The 16,052-nt window shown below is 36.6% G+C and overlaps 1 protein-coding gene across 1 annotated transcript in view; it reads right to left on the reverse strand.

Annotated features, from left to right (window-relative positions):
- Window positions 1-16,052, reverse strand: part of COL4A3 (collagen type IV alpha 3 chain) — a gene marked incomplete at its 5' end in the record, with an annotated part of 64,155 nt that overhangs the window by 25,299 nt on the left and 22,804 nt on the right. Inside the window, 16 exons of the mRNA XM_082767220.1 lie at window positions 713-901; window positions 1,998-2,068; window positions 2,436-2,531; window positions 3,638-3,730; window positions 4,851-5,015; window positions 5,408-5,443; window positions 7,040-7,127; window positions 8,462-8,503; window positions 8,904-8,957; window positions 10,403-10,447; window positions 12,357-12,413; window positions 12,648-12,710; window positions 13,611-13,688; window positions 14,985-15,026; window positions 15,116-15,151; window positions 15,627-15,689. Of these exons, the coding sequence (XP_082623346.1) occupies window positions 713-901; window positions 1,998-2,068; window positions 2,436-2,531; window positions 3,638-3,730; window positions 4,851-5,015; window positions 5,408-5,443; window positions 7,040-7,127; window positions 8,462-8,503; window positions 8,904-8,957; window positions 10,403-10,447; window positions 12,357-12,413; window positions 12,648-12,710; window positions 13,611-13,688; window positions 14,985-15,026; window positions 15,116-15,151; window positions 15,627-15,689 (1,218 nt within the window). The remainder of the gene's footprint in view (window positions 1-712; window positions 902-1,997; window positions 2,069-2,435; window positions 2,532-3,637; window positions 3,731-4,850; window positions 5,016-5,407; window positions 5,444-7,039; window positions 7,128-8,461; window positions 8,504-8,903; window positions 8,958-10,402; window positions 10,448-12,356; window positions 12,414-12,647; window positions 12,711-13,610; window positions 13,689-14,984; window positions 15,027-15,115; window positions 15,152-15,626; window positions 15,690-16,052) is intronic.

Genomic DNA, 16,052 nt, shown 5'->3' on the forward strand with positions numbered 1-16,052 from the left:
CAGCTTGATTTTCAATTACCATGGCATTATGTTGTATGACTTTTTTATTTTTCAAAACACATTAGGGAAAAAAACTATTTCAGCACTAATTTGCCTTAAGCACTAGGGGGTCAGGTTTAAAAATAGCAATATCTGAATCACTTTTACAGTTTCTCAGCCAACACAGTGCAACAACAATTGCTAGTTTTTTGTTTCTGCTGATCCAAGAGCTCTGCCCTAAGAAAGCTAGTCTTAAAGTAGTTCTCGCAGCTTTTGTGATTTCTCTCAGCCCTGACTGGAGATTAATTCCTGAAGACCAAACTGGTATTATTTGTACTATTATTTCACTTCAAGCATTATGACTAGACAGAAAAACTATTTTTATTTGTTTGGTTTTGGTCCATGTCTTATTATTCAGAGCAATCAAAGATAACACTCCAATACAAATGTCCAAACTAACAGCACAATAAACTAATAAACTGCTGAGGCTTTGCAGCAGCATGCATCCACGCTAGCCTCATTTCTCCCTGGTATTACATAAGAATATTTATTCTAATTCTTTTGTTTCCACTTTATGTGTACTGTTTGCTATAGTTGAGCATAGCACCTCTAAGTCAGGCAGATGATACTCAGTTAAAATACTGGACTAGGTAGAACAGAGTGTCATACAAGATACAACCACTGACTTAGCTTTTCATGAATTCTATGTTAATTGCAAACAGTGCATACCTACCTCTTCACCTTTAGAACCCTTGTAGCCCTTTGGTCCAGATCTTCCCGGAAATCCACTTGAACCTTTTCTTCCTTTGTCTCCCCTGGACCCTGGATCTCCTTGCTCACCTTTTGGCCCTTCTGGATACACGTATCCTGGCTCACCTTTTGATCCTTTATGTCCTTGATCTCCTTTAAAACCTGGAGGTCCCTGGAACAAAGAAAATTTCAGTGCTAAACATGTCAACCATTTTCACGTTTTCTTTTTTAAATTAAATACCTAAGAATGGTTCTCCTTATTTGTATCTTATTCTCTGTAACTGCCCACTCCAACTACTGGCATAAGCAGAAGGACAAGAAAAAAAAAACACCTTAAAATCTGATTAGAGAGGACATTGTTCTCTACCAGGAAAGATCTCCCTAGGGATACCAGAGCCACCACAGCTGTCTGTCTGTAGCTAACTTCTGTGCTTTTTTCTTAACCCCTCAGGGCACAATGTGGAACTGAAAGCACACAAGCACACTGGGCTCTAGTGGGATCTTGGGCTCACAAATTCTTGGGAGATTTCTGGAAAAACTTGCCAGCAGGCTCTTTCAATTATGCATCTATATGACAGCCACCACAATATATTCTTGTGCATGACAGTTTTGTTTTGGGCAGTGTTTTCTGTAATCTCCCAAGAATTATTACTACTACAGGCACAAATTAGAACTACCAAGTAGTATGTCTGTGGAAGGTGCTTGCACTCCCACTCCAGCAAGTTTCCCAAATGCCTCTTGAACACTTACAGACATGGGGAATCAACCACCTCACTGGGAAGACTGTCCCAGCATTTGATCACCTTCACAGTAAAGAGCTTCTTCCTAACATTCAGGCAGAACCCCTTCCCTGGCACAGCTCTGTGCTGTTCCCTCGTTCCCTCGCATCCTATCACTAGTTACCGGGGTGAAGAGATCAGCACCTCTCTCTCCATTTACCCTACTCAAGAAGTTGTAGACAGCAATGAGTTTGCTTCTTAGCCTTCTTTCATCCAAACTAGACAAACCAAGTGTCCTCCACCTCTCCTCATAAGACATGCCCTCCAGCCTTTTTAATACCAACTTTGTTGTCTTCCTCTGGAAGCTTTCAAGTTTCTTAATATCCTTTCTACATTGTGGAGCCCAGAACTGTACACAATACTCAAGGTGAGGCTGCAACAGAAAACTGTTGATATCACCTAATATGACACCTCATTTAACGTTGGCCATGACATTTCCATGAAATTCTTGTGGGATCTGAAAAATAATTTGAAAAATGCAAGTCTTACTTGAGCTCCTGGAAACCCTGGTGCTCCTGGAGAACCTGGAGCTCCTTTGGGACCTTGTGTTCCTTCCCTACCTGCAAAAGAACAAACATATTTTGTAAATAAAATAGAAAATAAGGAAATGGATTTTGACAAACTCTGATAATCACACACAGCACTGTATGTTACTCCCATTCACACTCACTGCATGAGCATAGACTGACCTGGCTTCAGGCTGCACCTAAGCCCATTACCATTTAGTCTTAAACTCTTTTAGGGCTTGTGCTCACATCAGCAGATGGAGCTGCATTATGCTATCACACTCATCACAACCTCAGGGCTACTTCTGGGATCTGGAATATTGCATGATGCAGACATGCTCATACCTGTCCTGATTCTCATGCTAAAAGCAAAAGCAGTGGCATTTCCTACCATCCTGTTAGAAATACTGAGATAATTTACCAGGGATGCCATCCTGGCCGTGTGGCCCAGGCGAACCAGGAAGACCAGGTGTTCCCGGAACATAGCTACAATCAGTACACACGCCAGCTTCTTCACCTAGAAGGAATACAATTCATTAGTTGTTCCACACAAAGCAAGTCCCAAGCTGAACTAACGTGTTAATTTTTTTTTTTCTATAGAGGGTGGTCAACACCTCTTGGTCAAAGAGCAGTAGGCATGTGACCTTAATTTTGATGGAAGATCACCTCCAACACAGTACAATATCACTTGTGGTCAGACAGTGAATCAGAACTGATTACATTTAATTTAAAACATAGAGACACACAATTTAAACCTCTCTCTCTCTTTTTTTTTTTTTTTTCCAAGTCTGGTTTCAGTAAGCTATTTGGATACAAACACTCTATCGATAGGCCAAATTCTCTCAAAAGAAGAAAGGCACGCAGGCTTTGAACTAACATGGCTTCATAGCAGCCTGAGTGACTTTAAAGACTGGCAGGTGGCATTTAACCAACAAAAATTAGCAGCTCCTGCGGTTATATTCAGAGAATGAACCTTCTTTCAAAGAACAACCATTAGTGCTGACATAACAACACAGGAATACAAAAACCCCACCAACCTGTAATAAGTACTGTCCAGAGAAGAACTATACCCTGGCTGCAGTGCTATACAACTGGTGCTTGGCACTGCCACAGGCACTGTTCTCAGTCACTGTTTACAGGGAGGACATCTTGCTATCCCTAATGAATTTTTTAAAAATCTCTGAAGTCATCAAATAGCTTGAGAGGTCAATTAATTTCAAAATTTCATGAGGATCTATGAAGATAAATGGATTGTACCATCAACTTCTAAGTGGTAGGTTTCAGAAAGGAAGTAGAAATGGAAAAAATAATTTTTCAGCTCTGCATCTTAGTTGTCAGTTGAAAAGGCCAGTAACTGTCAATAATGATATGTTCCTGATCTCATTCAGAGAAAACACTCCCACGCAAAAAATGTGGTACATGAAAGCGAAATGTACAAAACCCTGTACCAAGAACGAACATGAACTTTTTCCACTCTGTTTTAATTTCTCATAATTTATACACGCTCTCTTGAATATAAAAGGGCTTGCTCCAAAACCGTAAGATTCCCTGACAGTTTTGTTATCCCCTGTTGAGTGAACACTATGTCAGTCCTTCAAACAGTCTATAAACACAGTAACTGACCTTTCATGCCAACATCTCCTGGAGGTCCTGGAGGTCCTGCATACCCTGGCTCTCCAGGATGTCCTGGTGGGCCTGTTCTAAATATTACTCTACCTGTGAATGAAATGAGCATGGCACCATTACATTTACAGATTATTCAGACATTCTCTATTTGCTAAGGCAGAAAAAAGGTGCAAGGATGATCTGGAGACAGTATTCATTTAAAAGAGAACTACCTGAACAAATCCACAACTCCTTTAACTGGAATTACTTGAGGAAAAATATGGTGATTCTAAAGTAAATCTCAGCAGACTGCTAGATTTATCTGTCTAGCCAGGGGGCTGCCTTTAAAAAGCACAGTTCCTCCTTTGGGAAGTATTTATATTCTAACAGAAACATAATTCTTTCTTTTCCAGCTTTGGATGGAAAACTTTTATTTGTAAATTATTAATCCTGCTCAAGTATCTTTATCAGAATTATTCTGCTGTATTTACTATTACTCTGGAAAAAAAAGATGACATATTGAGCTCTTCCTGAGGCAATCATTTGGAGGACAGATTTTTTATTTTAAGAGAGGAAAGATAAGCATTACATCTGTATTATTTCTGAAAACAACTTGCTTTGGCCATACCACATGTAAAGGAAATACGATGCTGTTTGTACTCCTAGTTTAAGAGGTACCCCTGGTTAATACACTTTCTAAAAGCTGTATGAACTGGAACTACTCAGCTGGTTCAAAGCTGCTACTGCTTTGTTTTCATGCTGCCTGTACTTCAAGCCTGCTCTAAGGCCCACTAAGACCTAGGAAGGCATGCAAGTGATTTCTCTAACTTTTAGATTAGCCCTTTCTGAATTTACTTTTACAGATGAACTGCAATTTTTGGAACAGTTAATCTTAAGAATAGATTTTTTTTCTCATTAGTCCTTCCTGTTTTTAAGTAGTATTTCTAAGTAGTATATTTTTAGTCACAGTTATAAAAAAAAAAAAAGAGAAATCTTTATATTGGAAAGTCATTGTACCTTCCCCACAGAATCTCATTAGAAATGGAGCACAGAGAATTGCTACACATATTTTTTGTGAATATTCTAAAGTGAAATTAAAAAAAAAAATCTATTTAACCACTTTACTCAAGATATACTCCATAAATCATATATGTATATAATCTCATACATCAGCAATTGAGATAAGCTGGATTTGTTGCTGTGCATTATATATACAATAATGAAATGTCACCTGGTTCTCCTGGAGGACCTGGTAATCCAACAGAACCAGGTCTGCCAGTAATCCCAGGTAGTCCTGGAGGGCCTACAATGCACAAGCCTGTTTGTCCTTTTTCTCCTTTTTTTCCTTTTGGGCCAGGAAATCCCGGGGGACCTCTCAGACCAGGTCTTGACACACCTAACCAAAGAGGAAAAAATACAAAAACGAAGTTAAAGAAAAAAAATGGAACTTCAAAGCAAAGTAAGCAAGTACTCACCAGGATGAGTGAGAGACAAACTCAGGGTTTCAAAGTTTATACCATGAATCTTTTTTACATTGTGATATATTAAATAATCACAATGAGAATGTAAAGATATTTTAAAATGTTCTTTAATCTCTCTTGAAATGCTTGGCTCATCAAAACTTGTGGCTGACATTTTTTATTTTTATTTAATCACTATGTACACATGTACACATAGTGATTAAATAAAATTGGTGTTCACAGACATCCAAAATTAATATTTCACAACAGTGATTTGGTATAACTGGCAGGAAGAACAATTTTTATGCTACTGGAGCATTACACATACCTGGTCTACCAGCACCTCCAGGAGGACCCTGTGGCCCTGCAAAAGCAACATGTTTAGAACTTGAGTTAAACCATTATCAGCAAAGTCACTACTCAGTAACATTGACTGCAATCTTTGCACTTTTGCATTCTATGCTTATTTTATCTTTTAAGAATTTGGTTTTTCCTCAGTAGTCGTATAGCATTTACGCAACTGTTGCACACTGGCAATTCTCACTGAAATCTGGAAAGATATGGGTGTTTACAAGAGGTAGGAATAGGACCCACCACATTTATCCTCAGGTGGGGATGCACCAGTTACTTGAGAGGGGCTTACAGGCCTGCAAACTTCCTTCTTTTTTTGCCACCATTACTTGCTGTAATAGAGATACCACTTCTTAAAAATGCATTATCTTTTCAAGGCTCAACTCTCCTCTTGTCATCCCTTGGGAGCATGTAAGTAGATTTATTAAAATGAAAGGTATTCACTGGATGCAACGTGATCACTTGCACACATGAATATTCATAAAAACAGAACACCAGAATACAGTAGGCAAACATTTGATGGTGAGTATGAGGTATAGCTCACAACATGCTGCCTTAGAGTTTGGCCCACAAATTATTATTACATTGTGACACAGCTCAAATAATAAATCAAGACATTTTAATTTTACAGCATGGCCAAACTAAACAAAAAACAACAACAAAAATATTATTTGGGGATGATAGGCAATAAAAATGGCATAAGAAACTCTAAAGGCTACAAAAAATACTATAACCTTTATCAGGAAACTTAAAGCTCTGTCGTTTTGTCTATGGCATACATAAGTAACACTGATGCAGTAATCCACTAAAGTCATTATATCGGATGTGAGTGAGCTTAGATGCTCAACTCAATTATGTGCACAAAGAAGTATGCCAGCTTCATTATTTTTAGAGAAATCTTACTACATATCTCAGGATAAATTTGATGGGAGTAATTTGGAAATACTCTCAGAAAGGCAGAAGCAGGTTGCTGTGTGCTCAGAAACCTAACCTGGAACAACCCCTTTGAAAAAAACAGCCCCCATATTCTGGCTTCTGAGATAATTTTCTTCATAGAGGCTGGTACGTGCTGTGCTTCGGATTTAGGAGAAACTTAATACTGACAACAGACTAATGTTTTAGTTGTTGTAGAACAGTACTTACACAGAGCCAAGGCCTTTTCAGCTTCTCACATCACCCTGCCAGTGAGCAGGCTGGGAGTGCACAAGAAGCTGGGAGGGGACACAACAGGGAGAGCTGACCAAAACGGATATTCCATAGCAGCAATAAGAACTGGGGTGGTTGGCTGGGAGAGGGGCCACTGCTCAGGGACTGGCTGGGCATTGGTTGGCGCATGGTGAGCAATTGCATTGGGCACCACTTTTTTTGTATATATCATTATTATTATCATTATTTTTTTTCCTTTCCTTTCTGTCCTATTAAACTGTCTTTATCTCAATCCACAAATTTTACCTTTTTAATTTTTTTTTTTAATTTTATTTTCTCCCCCATCCTACTTGGCAAGGGAGTGAGTGAACGGCTGTTCACTCAGCTTCAGGGGTGCTTAGCTGCTCATGGGGTTACATCACAACATCATGCTAAAAGATTGTAGTCGTGATATGCTACTCACCAGGCATACCACGTTGACCTTTTGGTCCTGGAGGTCCAGGGGGTCCTTCATCTCCCTTATCACCAACTACATTATCATAATACTCTGTCTTAATAGAAAGATAGTAAGAATGAATAGTAAGAATGAAGAGAAAAGCACCGTGCCTCATACTGACCATTTGGTTAGTACAATGTTATGGCCTTATTCATCTTTCCAATGCTGTGACACCATGAGACCTTCCTAATCACATGTTAATTGCTCACAAGTAGTCAGAAATTAAATCACAATTGTTACACACAGATAATGCCAAAAGACCTGTACAAATAGAGGGGGCTGGGATTTTCAGCCCAGTTCCTTAATTCTTAAAGAATTCCTCTGCCTGTGGATGCAATTATACAGGCAGACTGGGATTTAGAGACCCAATCAGGAATATTACAGTAGCATAAGATAGAAAATATTCTTGACAGAAACCTCTAGGAATTATAAAGTCTTCAAATCAGATTCAGCTATACAGAAACTACTCTTTTAAGTAATCATACATGAAAACAGACAAAAATCAACTAGTTAAATCACAAATGCATACAAAATTAATTCCTATTAAATTAATATTCTCAATTTATTATAGTTTAATATGATGACATTTTGAAATTTATATAAATGACAGGCAGAATCAAAATGCTATTAGCTATAGCTCTACTTTTTTCTAACTACAAATTTTTGCTCTTTTCTGGATTATTCTGAATGGGCACTTTTACCTGAAAATAAGACTATGGTAAGAGTTGTGCCTTGACACATAAACATGACACTAAAATTTAAATGGACTACTAAAACACCAATTTTAAAAGGCATAAAAAACTGTTTAAAATATACGATTTCTATTCTTCTTCTATTGATTTTTTGAAAAACAGTGGTTTTTAGTACTCTGTCAATATCACAATCCATTCAGCTTATTTAAAGTTATTTCTTTTTGGACAACTTGAGCAGAAAGTTTCCATTAGATGCACACAGGGCCTTTAAGAAGGACACTGTAGAGACAGCATAACGAGACAAAGAAATTGTACTCATAGTATCTGTTAGTTTGATGTTTTTTGATTTTGTTTTTTAATAAAGAACCTTGGGATTTTCAAATTAAAAACACCTGTTTCGGAACTGATTAGTTTGGTTTAAAAAAAATCAGCTCCAGCAGTGTTTGTAACTGTTCTGTGACAGTCCAGTCTCCTGCCAAAACTGCTGGAAATGAGTGAAATCTAACCAGGTGTTGATCTTCCATCCAGTTCTACATGAAGGGAGATGCTATGCCTTCGAGATGTCCAGCAATAACAGTACTTTGAGAATGACATACCCCAGTTAGAGCACCATGGCATCCATTATTGCTACATACAGTCAGTTTGACTTATTTTAGTGGTTTACACAAATGACTTGGTGAAGATAATTTACACTTACTCGACCACAAGCTCCAGGCGGACCAGTGTTGCCTTTTATCCCCTTCATTAGAGCACAGAAATTGGTTAAAGTTATTTATTAAAATAAATACATGACATGACATTTGATAACCACTGTCATTTCAGTACATAGCTTATAACATTAAAGGACTTCTACTCCTGAGCAGTCCTTCAGCACCCTGTCCTCTGTTCCTGCCACGACTGCTCAGCCACATGCTCCAAAAACTACAGGAGTACACCAGCAGGCAAAGATGGACACCAGTTCATGCACATCATCTATTTCAGCTGACCAATTCCCCATTCCACAATATCATTACTTGTCATCTCATACACATATTGTCTATGTAAAAACATCGTAGTGACAGTGATAAAAAAGAATATAAAATAACCCCCAAACATACCTTATCCTTATCCTCACAAACAACAAAAGCATTAGACAATACCTTGGCTCCTTGTCTGCCAGCCATTCCTGGTTTGCCCTGTTCGCCCTTTTGTCCCTGCAGATGACAGTATACAATTTTATGAGAAAAGGTCTTTTAGCACTGTCATCAGTCAAATTTGATATTGAAAGTTTTAATCTTTCAGGGCAATGGCAACACAAATATGACTTGCTCAGAGGAAGAAATTCCAGGGTAAGACTCAGTACAGGGCAAAGTTCCATGTCTGCAGGCAATACCACTGGTCTCATATCCGAACCTGCCTTTACAATGGCACATTCTACCAATCCCAAAATGAAGCCACTCCACATAACACAAGTGTAAGAGGCTCTGGTTTGTCCTCCCTCTGTAAACTGCTGTTCCTGAAAGGGGAGAAACTGAATGCAATGTGATATTCTCATATTCATCAACTCCATCTTGCAGACCCTGTCCAGCTAGCATCTACTGAAGGGTGTCAGCAAGACCAGGAGAGAAAGTAGCCTTAGCAGCGGTCTGCACTATCTGCAAGTGTACGTATGTGTAAAAAAAAGGATTTTGCAGAGCTTTATGGAGCTGAATGCACCCCTAGTTGGTAAAAGGTAGAAATAGGAACAGAACAATGACATGTCTTTATCATGACAGAAGGCTTTTTTTCTGTTAGCTGAGTAATAAGGCAGTAGAGTCTTGCAAACTGTCATTCCAAGTTTTTTTTTTTTGTCAGACTGGAATGTGTTTAGACTGGGTGCTAAGGTTGTTTTGACACAATGAGGATAGCGTTTTAGTTAGATATTTATGAAATGGGTTATACCAACAATAAGAATTCTGCTAAGATTTTTGTAAGGTCACTGTGACCCTAGTGATATCATTAAAGTGGAAGTGAATTAAATAGAGAAGAACTGGTATTTAACCAACTAAATAAGCATTCCAAGGACAATTCAACAACTTGAGCTTTTGAACCAGTATACAAATAAGATCATTTTGGGTATGAAATGATACATTTTATGAACTATATTTTGGTACTTCCTCCAAAATGATGATTTTAATATCCATCAGTCATCTCATTTCAGGCCAAGATGGTTGTGACACTGACTATAGCTTCTCCTTTTAAAGGATGTCTTTGATTTTAGTGATTAAAATTATTCATTTTGCTTCTTGATTTCTGAAAATATAAGTCTTTTGCAAATATTTCAATGTGACTAACCAGAATGAAAATCAGTAGTTTTGCATAACTAAGTGTTCGTTTGACCTCCATCTCAAACTCACTTGACAGTCAGAAGCAAACAACAGGTCTTTTTGTTTTACACAGAAGGAACAAGATCTATGTAGCAAACCTCTCTCTCCTGCACACATCTGTAGGTACATGGTATGTCCTTAGGCCAGTTTAATGAAAAGTAATGGTTCACCATGTATGCAAATCAACATTCCCAGACACATTCCACAATGCGAAAAAGCTGTGAAAGAAAGATATGACCACCAAATAAAGATGACTGTTACTTAAAAGACCTTTTGAAGGCTTCCTTCATTACCGGTAAGCCAGGTGGACCTGGGGCACCTTCTTTTCCAGGTTTACCCTACAGAGGAAAATAATAATAAAAAAAAAAAAAATGAAAAAGAACTAAAGAAGTGTCATCGCATTCTAAGAGCATAATAACTAAATGTTGTGCTTGTAACTGTACTTTAGGTTCTTACTACTTTTGAAAAGCTTTTAGGGTATTTACTAAATGTTCATTATTTCTAATCAGAATTAATGTTTAGAAAAACAGAGGAAGATATTCCCTGGACATTCATTCTCCTGAAGAGGCAGACACTTCAACAGCACAAAGTGCCAGGGAAGTACACAAAGATTGGTGCAAAATGACGTCCCTGCAGGAGCAAGACAAGCTATGACCAAACAATACAGTGGCTAATAGCCCTTCTAGTGATGAGCACGGAAAGATACCAAAGGGAAAAAGATATGAAAGACTTACAGGATTTGGACTTAAGAGATGGCTTGAACAGAAACTATTTAATGAAGAAGAATAGGGACTGCACTTCAAAGGTAAAGGAAGTAGGGCAGCAAATGGAAAAGTGAGAACAGGAGAAGGCAGTGTGCCAGACATATCTGTTGTTTTCCACAGTGTACAGTACATTGTGGCAGCTTTCTGCTGGCATCCTGGCTTCTAGTGTGGCAACTATGCATGAAGTTAAACAACTTAAAAAAAAAACAAACAAACAAAAAACGAAAATGTTACTTGTTAAAAGAAATTACAAGGGAAGGCAGAGGAGGGGGAAAAATGGAGAGCAAAACAGACGTAAATGACAAAGTAATTATGGATACCTTAACTTAACACCCTGAAGGCAGAAATCAGGAAAGTTGGTTTGTTAAAATAGCAGGAAGGTAGTGACAAGTTAAAGGGGGGGTGAAAGATTATGAGTTCAGAACAACAGGAAAGAAAGTACATTTCAGAGGTTTATTTTGCACAGAATAAGTCCAAGAAAATTAAAATAATAAAATAAATTAAAAAAAAAAAAAAGAAAAAGATCAGACCATGAATTATGATGTAAGCAACAGAAAAACCAGTAATACTGAAGAGATGGCAGAACTTAACCAAAGGTAATACTCTTTAAGAGAAGAGGGGGAGCTGGAAGTAGCAGTGATATCACTAGTGACTCAAACTTATTTGCACAAAATGATCTTTTTTTTCTAGAACATGAAATTCACACTTATTTGGTATATTGTAGTAATATTTTCTTTTTTAGAATGGCTGGTCAGTCTATGTCTTAACACAGTTTGTTAGAAAAGCAAGAGTGTTCTACTACTTTCTCCAGAAAAGAGGATGTGAAAGGTCAGTTAAGACGAGTCCTAGTAAAGTTTTGCATACTGTTAACATAAAACAGAATACAGAAGATAGAAAAATGACAATACATCCTGGATAGCAAGAACTTTTGGTACTTTAAATTTTTGTCTGAGTTACTGCTTCAATTTTTCATAATGCATAGAAATAATAAAAATAAACATTGGGCTAGTCTACAGCATCATTGTTGTTAAAGCACCACACAAATGAAGAAAGCGCAATCTATAGATAGTACAAGTCCTCTATTGTTACCCTTTCTTGCATGAAAAAAATTATTATAGCCACAATAAGCACGGAAAAGTTTAAAAATGTGTTTATGTTAGACATTAGATAAGTAAGACAGTAAGAGATATTTCTTAATATTGTTTTGAAAAATTATTTGAAATTGAGGGATTAGAATGTTTTGTTCAGAAAAATGCCACAAAACATTATTATTTGAGTATTTTAGGGTTATAAATTTTATAGAAAGCTATAATTTTTTTATTATAAATTGGTACACTGTTAGAAATTCATACATGTTTAGTTACCATGAACAGGAACGTTTTGTTGAGAAGCTTTTATGTGAAACTTTGAAAGTCATTTCAATAACAAGTGGTACCTTCCTATTTAATTCTCTAACTTATATATAAGTGCTTTTTCCACATACCTGTGCTCCGGGTTCTCCTCGGTCACCCTTTTCACTTTGAGAATCACCAACTGGCCCCTGTAACAAAAACACCATCAGAATATTTTGATAATTGTGGTCACATTTTCCAAATTAAATACATCTTTTATCATTTTTTAATCTTTAAAAAAAAGTAAAAATATAGTGTAATCAATAGGTATTTATATTTAAAGGTCAGAATAAATAGCATAAATATGGGACTCTAACGAGTAGCATTTAGTAGGTGATGCTGCCTGAATGTCTGGATTTAAGGGATGTATTCTGGTCACTTACTGTAAACCCCATTGGTCCTGGAAGTCCTCTTGATCCTTTTTCCCCTTTCTCTCCTTTCAAGTCCTATTACACAGAAAGTCAAAATCTAGCATGGTCTCTGGGATGTTTCTGTGCTTATGAAAACATTTATGTGTTACAAATAGGAAAGCCAAACCTTACTAACAAGCTTACTTAAGCATAGATAGTTCTACTTAAATGACTAAAAGAAACAGAAACTTTGCATCAGCAAAGTACCTCCCCGATATAATATTGATGACAAAAATCAGTTTTTATTCTAGCCCATAACAGAGAAGTTTTGAAAACTCCATGGATTAGATGTAGCTTAAATAAGGAAAACATTCAAAACCAGGTTGAAGAGTTGTTTCAGTTAACACGTGAACATATAAAACCACGTATCAAGAACTGCTGTCTAAGTACTATAAAAGGACAAAATGCAAGACTATTAATGCACAAAACATTATTTACAATGAAAGCTGATTCAGAGTATTTCCTTCCTCAAATACTCATTGTTTTTCCAACACTTTCAATGGTTACTCACATTCCAGTAAAAACATGAGAAAACAAACTTTGAAATGTATATGAACAACTTGTAAGCTTTTGTGAAACTCAGTAGCTCAGAATCCTGATATTTTCAGTGACGAGGCCCAGAGGTCATCACAGTTGTTGCTTTGATGGCCTATCAAAAAACTTGTGTTGGTTTGGTGAAGCTATAAGTGATTTACTTTTCATGTACTCAGAGATCCACAGCAGATGGGTTACTAATGAGCATTTAACATTCCACTGGAATCGTTCAAATGAGTGTGTGAATATACAGGGCCTCAGCTGAGCCGAATACACATGCTCTAAGAAGAGGTTTGCATCTACCTAAATAAATCTGAAAAAAGTTAGGATGGATGAAGGGAAATGGATGGATGAAAAACATTTAGATAAGATGGCTTATCTAAATGTTGACAATTTTATTACCGTCATGTTGTCTGGACCACTTAATGTCACAATAACAGTTCCTGGTGGTCCAGGAGGTCCAGTTAATCCAGTGTCACCCTTAAAAGAAAGATAAAAATGAAGCAATTATAAGCTGTATGTTTTTGTCTTTATTTCAAATTACTACTGCTATGCTTTTGACATTGTAAAAACTTTTCAAGCCTTCTCCTAGGTAAGAAATCTAAAAATGCATATACTGACTTCTTTTAAAGTATCTAGAATTAGCTTAAAGAGTGTTTTTAATACAATTTTATCTCTAAATTAATTACAATTTTTCTGATAGTTAAAACAATTATCAGTTTTCTCTCAATTTGATTAGAGTCAGTTAACAAAAATATATGAAGCACCTTCAGTGACATTCTCAGAAATGCAGTCTGTATACTGTAAGTAGATGATTGTCACATGTTGCTGTCAGGTAAAATTAGCTTTCCTGTACTCAGTGCACTTTTTCACTAAGGATCTTTTAGAACAGGGAAAGTCCTAAATATGATCTTTCCTGCAGAGCTCAACAAAACATTAGCTATAATTTTAAGTGATTTTAAGCCAAAGGAATGTCTCTGCATGCACTTGCAGCATAACAGCAAAGAATGCATCACTCTTTTGTAAGAAAGCAAGATGTTACATGCTCACTTCAGCTAATGCTAATGAATAATAAGTTATGCTTCTAGAGATTTTGCCGGGAAACTTCTAGCATGTCTTTGGTAGTAAACAACTAAAATCAATCCCACTGTCAGATAGTGATGTTTCAGCCCACAACTGAATCTGTACAGGTCAATTAGCTGAACTGTGAGATGGTCCAAGTTCCTAAAAGGGTGCTATAAGGACACTCAGACTGACTACACTGGGCTTCCAACAGCACCTTGAGGTCCTGATAGACAAAGTATTTATTCATAGTTATTTCTGTGAATGTAAATTATATAGGATAAAAAGTAAAACAATGAAAGATAAGCCATTCAGTTTTTCCTCAAAATCTGGGAGGTTTGCTAGCATCATGAGGGCTGACACCAAAGAGATATTGGCCACAGTAAGTCATGAATCTATATGGTAAGTCATGGTGCTATATATTTACCACTGTTTACATGCTTGGATAACTATTTAGGAGTACAGTGAAGATTATATATAAATGAATGTAATGCTATGTATTAGTAAATATTAACTGTTTCTACCCTTCTGTTAGGAAGTTTTTATCTTCAGCTCTTGTGTGAACACAGTTTGTCTTCAGACTGCCATGTTCCGATCTTCCAGTAAAATATTTTCATATATATATATTGAAAACTTTTATTTCACAGTACTTCTCCAGTGTTTCAACATAGTATATCAGAAACAAACAATGTTTTAAGCATTTTATACATGTACCTTTCTTCCTTTGGTTCCTATTACTTTTATTCCCATAAGACCCTGTAAAAAAAATGTTATTTTTATTTTAAATAGTATCCATAAAATGAGATAATAGCAAGCTTTCATTTTTATTACCAATCTGAGACTACCTTAGGTCCAGGAGGTCCTGGTCTCCCTGGCATTCCCTACAAATAAATAAATAAATAAATAAATAAAGTAAAAACCATACTGTAAAAAATTACAATCTTCAGCACCAATATAAGAGTTTTGGTACCCAGTTTTCACCAGAGTTATATTACTTTTTAAAATTTCGTCTTCCACCATTACAACTGCAATTTATTGTCAGTGGGAGTGATAGCAGAATGTCTATATGGTCTGGTTGCAAACATATACTTTGTTATAGTTATTTACATTAGTATTTAATGTGAATTTATGGGTAATTATTTGAAAATGAAAATGTAGCTTCTGAAAACATGTAAATGATCATGCATAATAAATAATCAAAAGAAAAAGAAAAAAACAGATGGGTGTAGAAAGGTATGGGTTTCACATATCCATGTTTCTAAACATCAAGGAAGTCTGGGACAGTCAGGTAATTCTTTTGGTTACTTTGAAAATCAAAAGGTTAAAGTAACAAGTGGGACATAAATTCATACTCACTGAAGTTCCTGGAGGGCCCTGTGGCCCATTTTCCCCAGGATATCCTTGAACACCCTGTGCACCCTGCATATTAACAAAATGAAAGAAACAAACCACAACAGGAATAAATATCCTGACAAGATGATAAGTAAACCACTATGCTAAGTTCAATGAACTGAATGAGGAGCAGCCCTGTCTCTTGATTTCCTTTTCATGTCTCAGGATAACACAGAAGTACAATTCTTCCCTGCTGCATCATCATTTGGTATATGTTTTGAAACACAACAATACACACCTGTTCTAAAACTAAACTACTCTAAGGTGTAAGTCCTGTTTAATGCAACTGACATTTTAGTTATCAATTTAGCCCTATTGCTAGCCCTAGTGAGCCTACAATCTTCAGAATATTCTATGCAATAAATTCTATTGTTTAAATCTCCACTTTCA

This window comes from Aythya marila (genome assembly GCF_965140915.1).
Source record: "Aythya marila genome assembly, chromosome: 9".
Taxonomy (NCBI): domain Eukaryota; kingdom Metazoa; phylum Chordata; class Aves; order Anseriformes; family Anatidae; genus Aythya; species Aythya marila.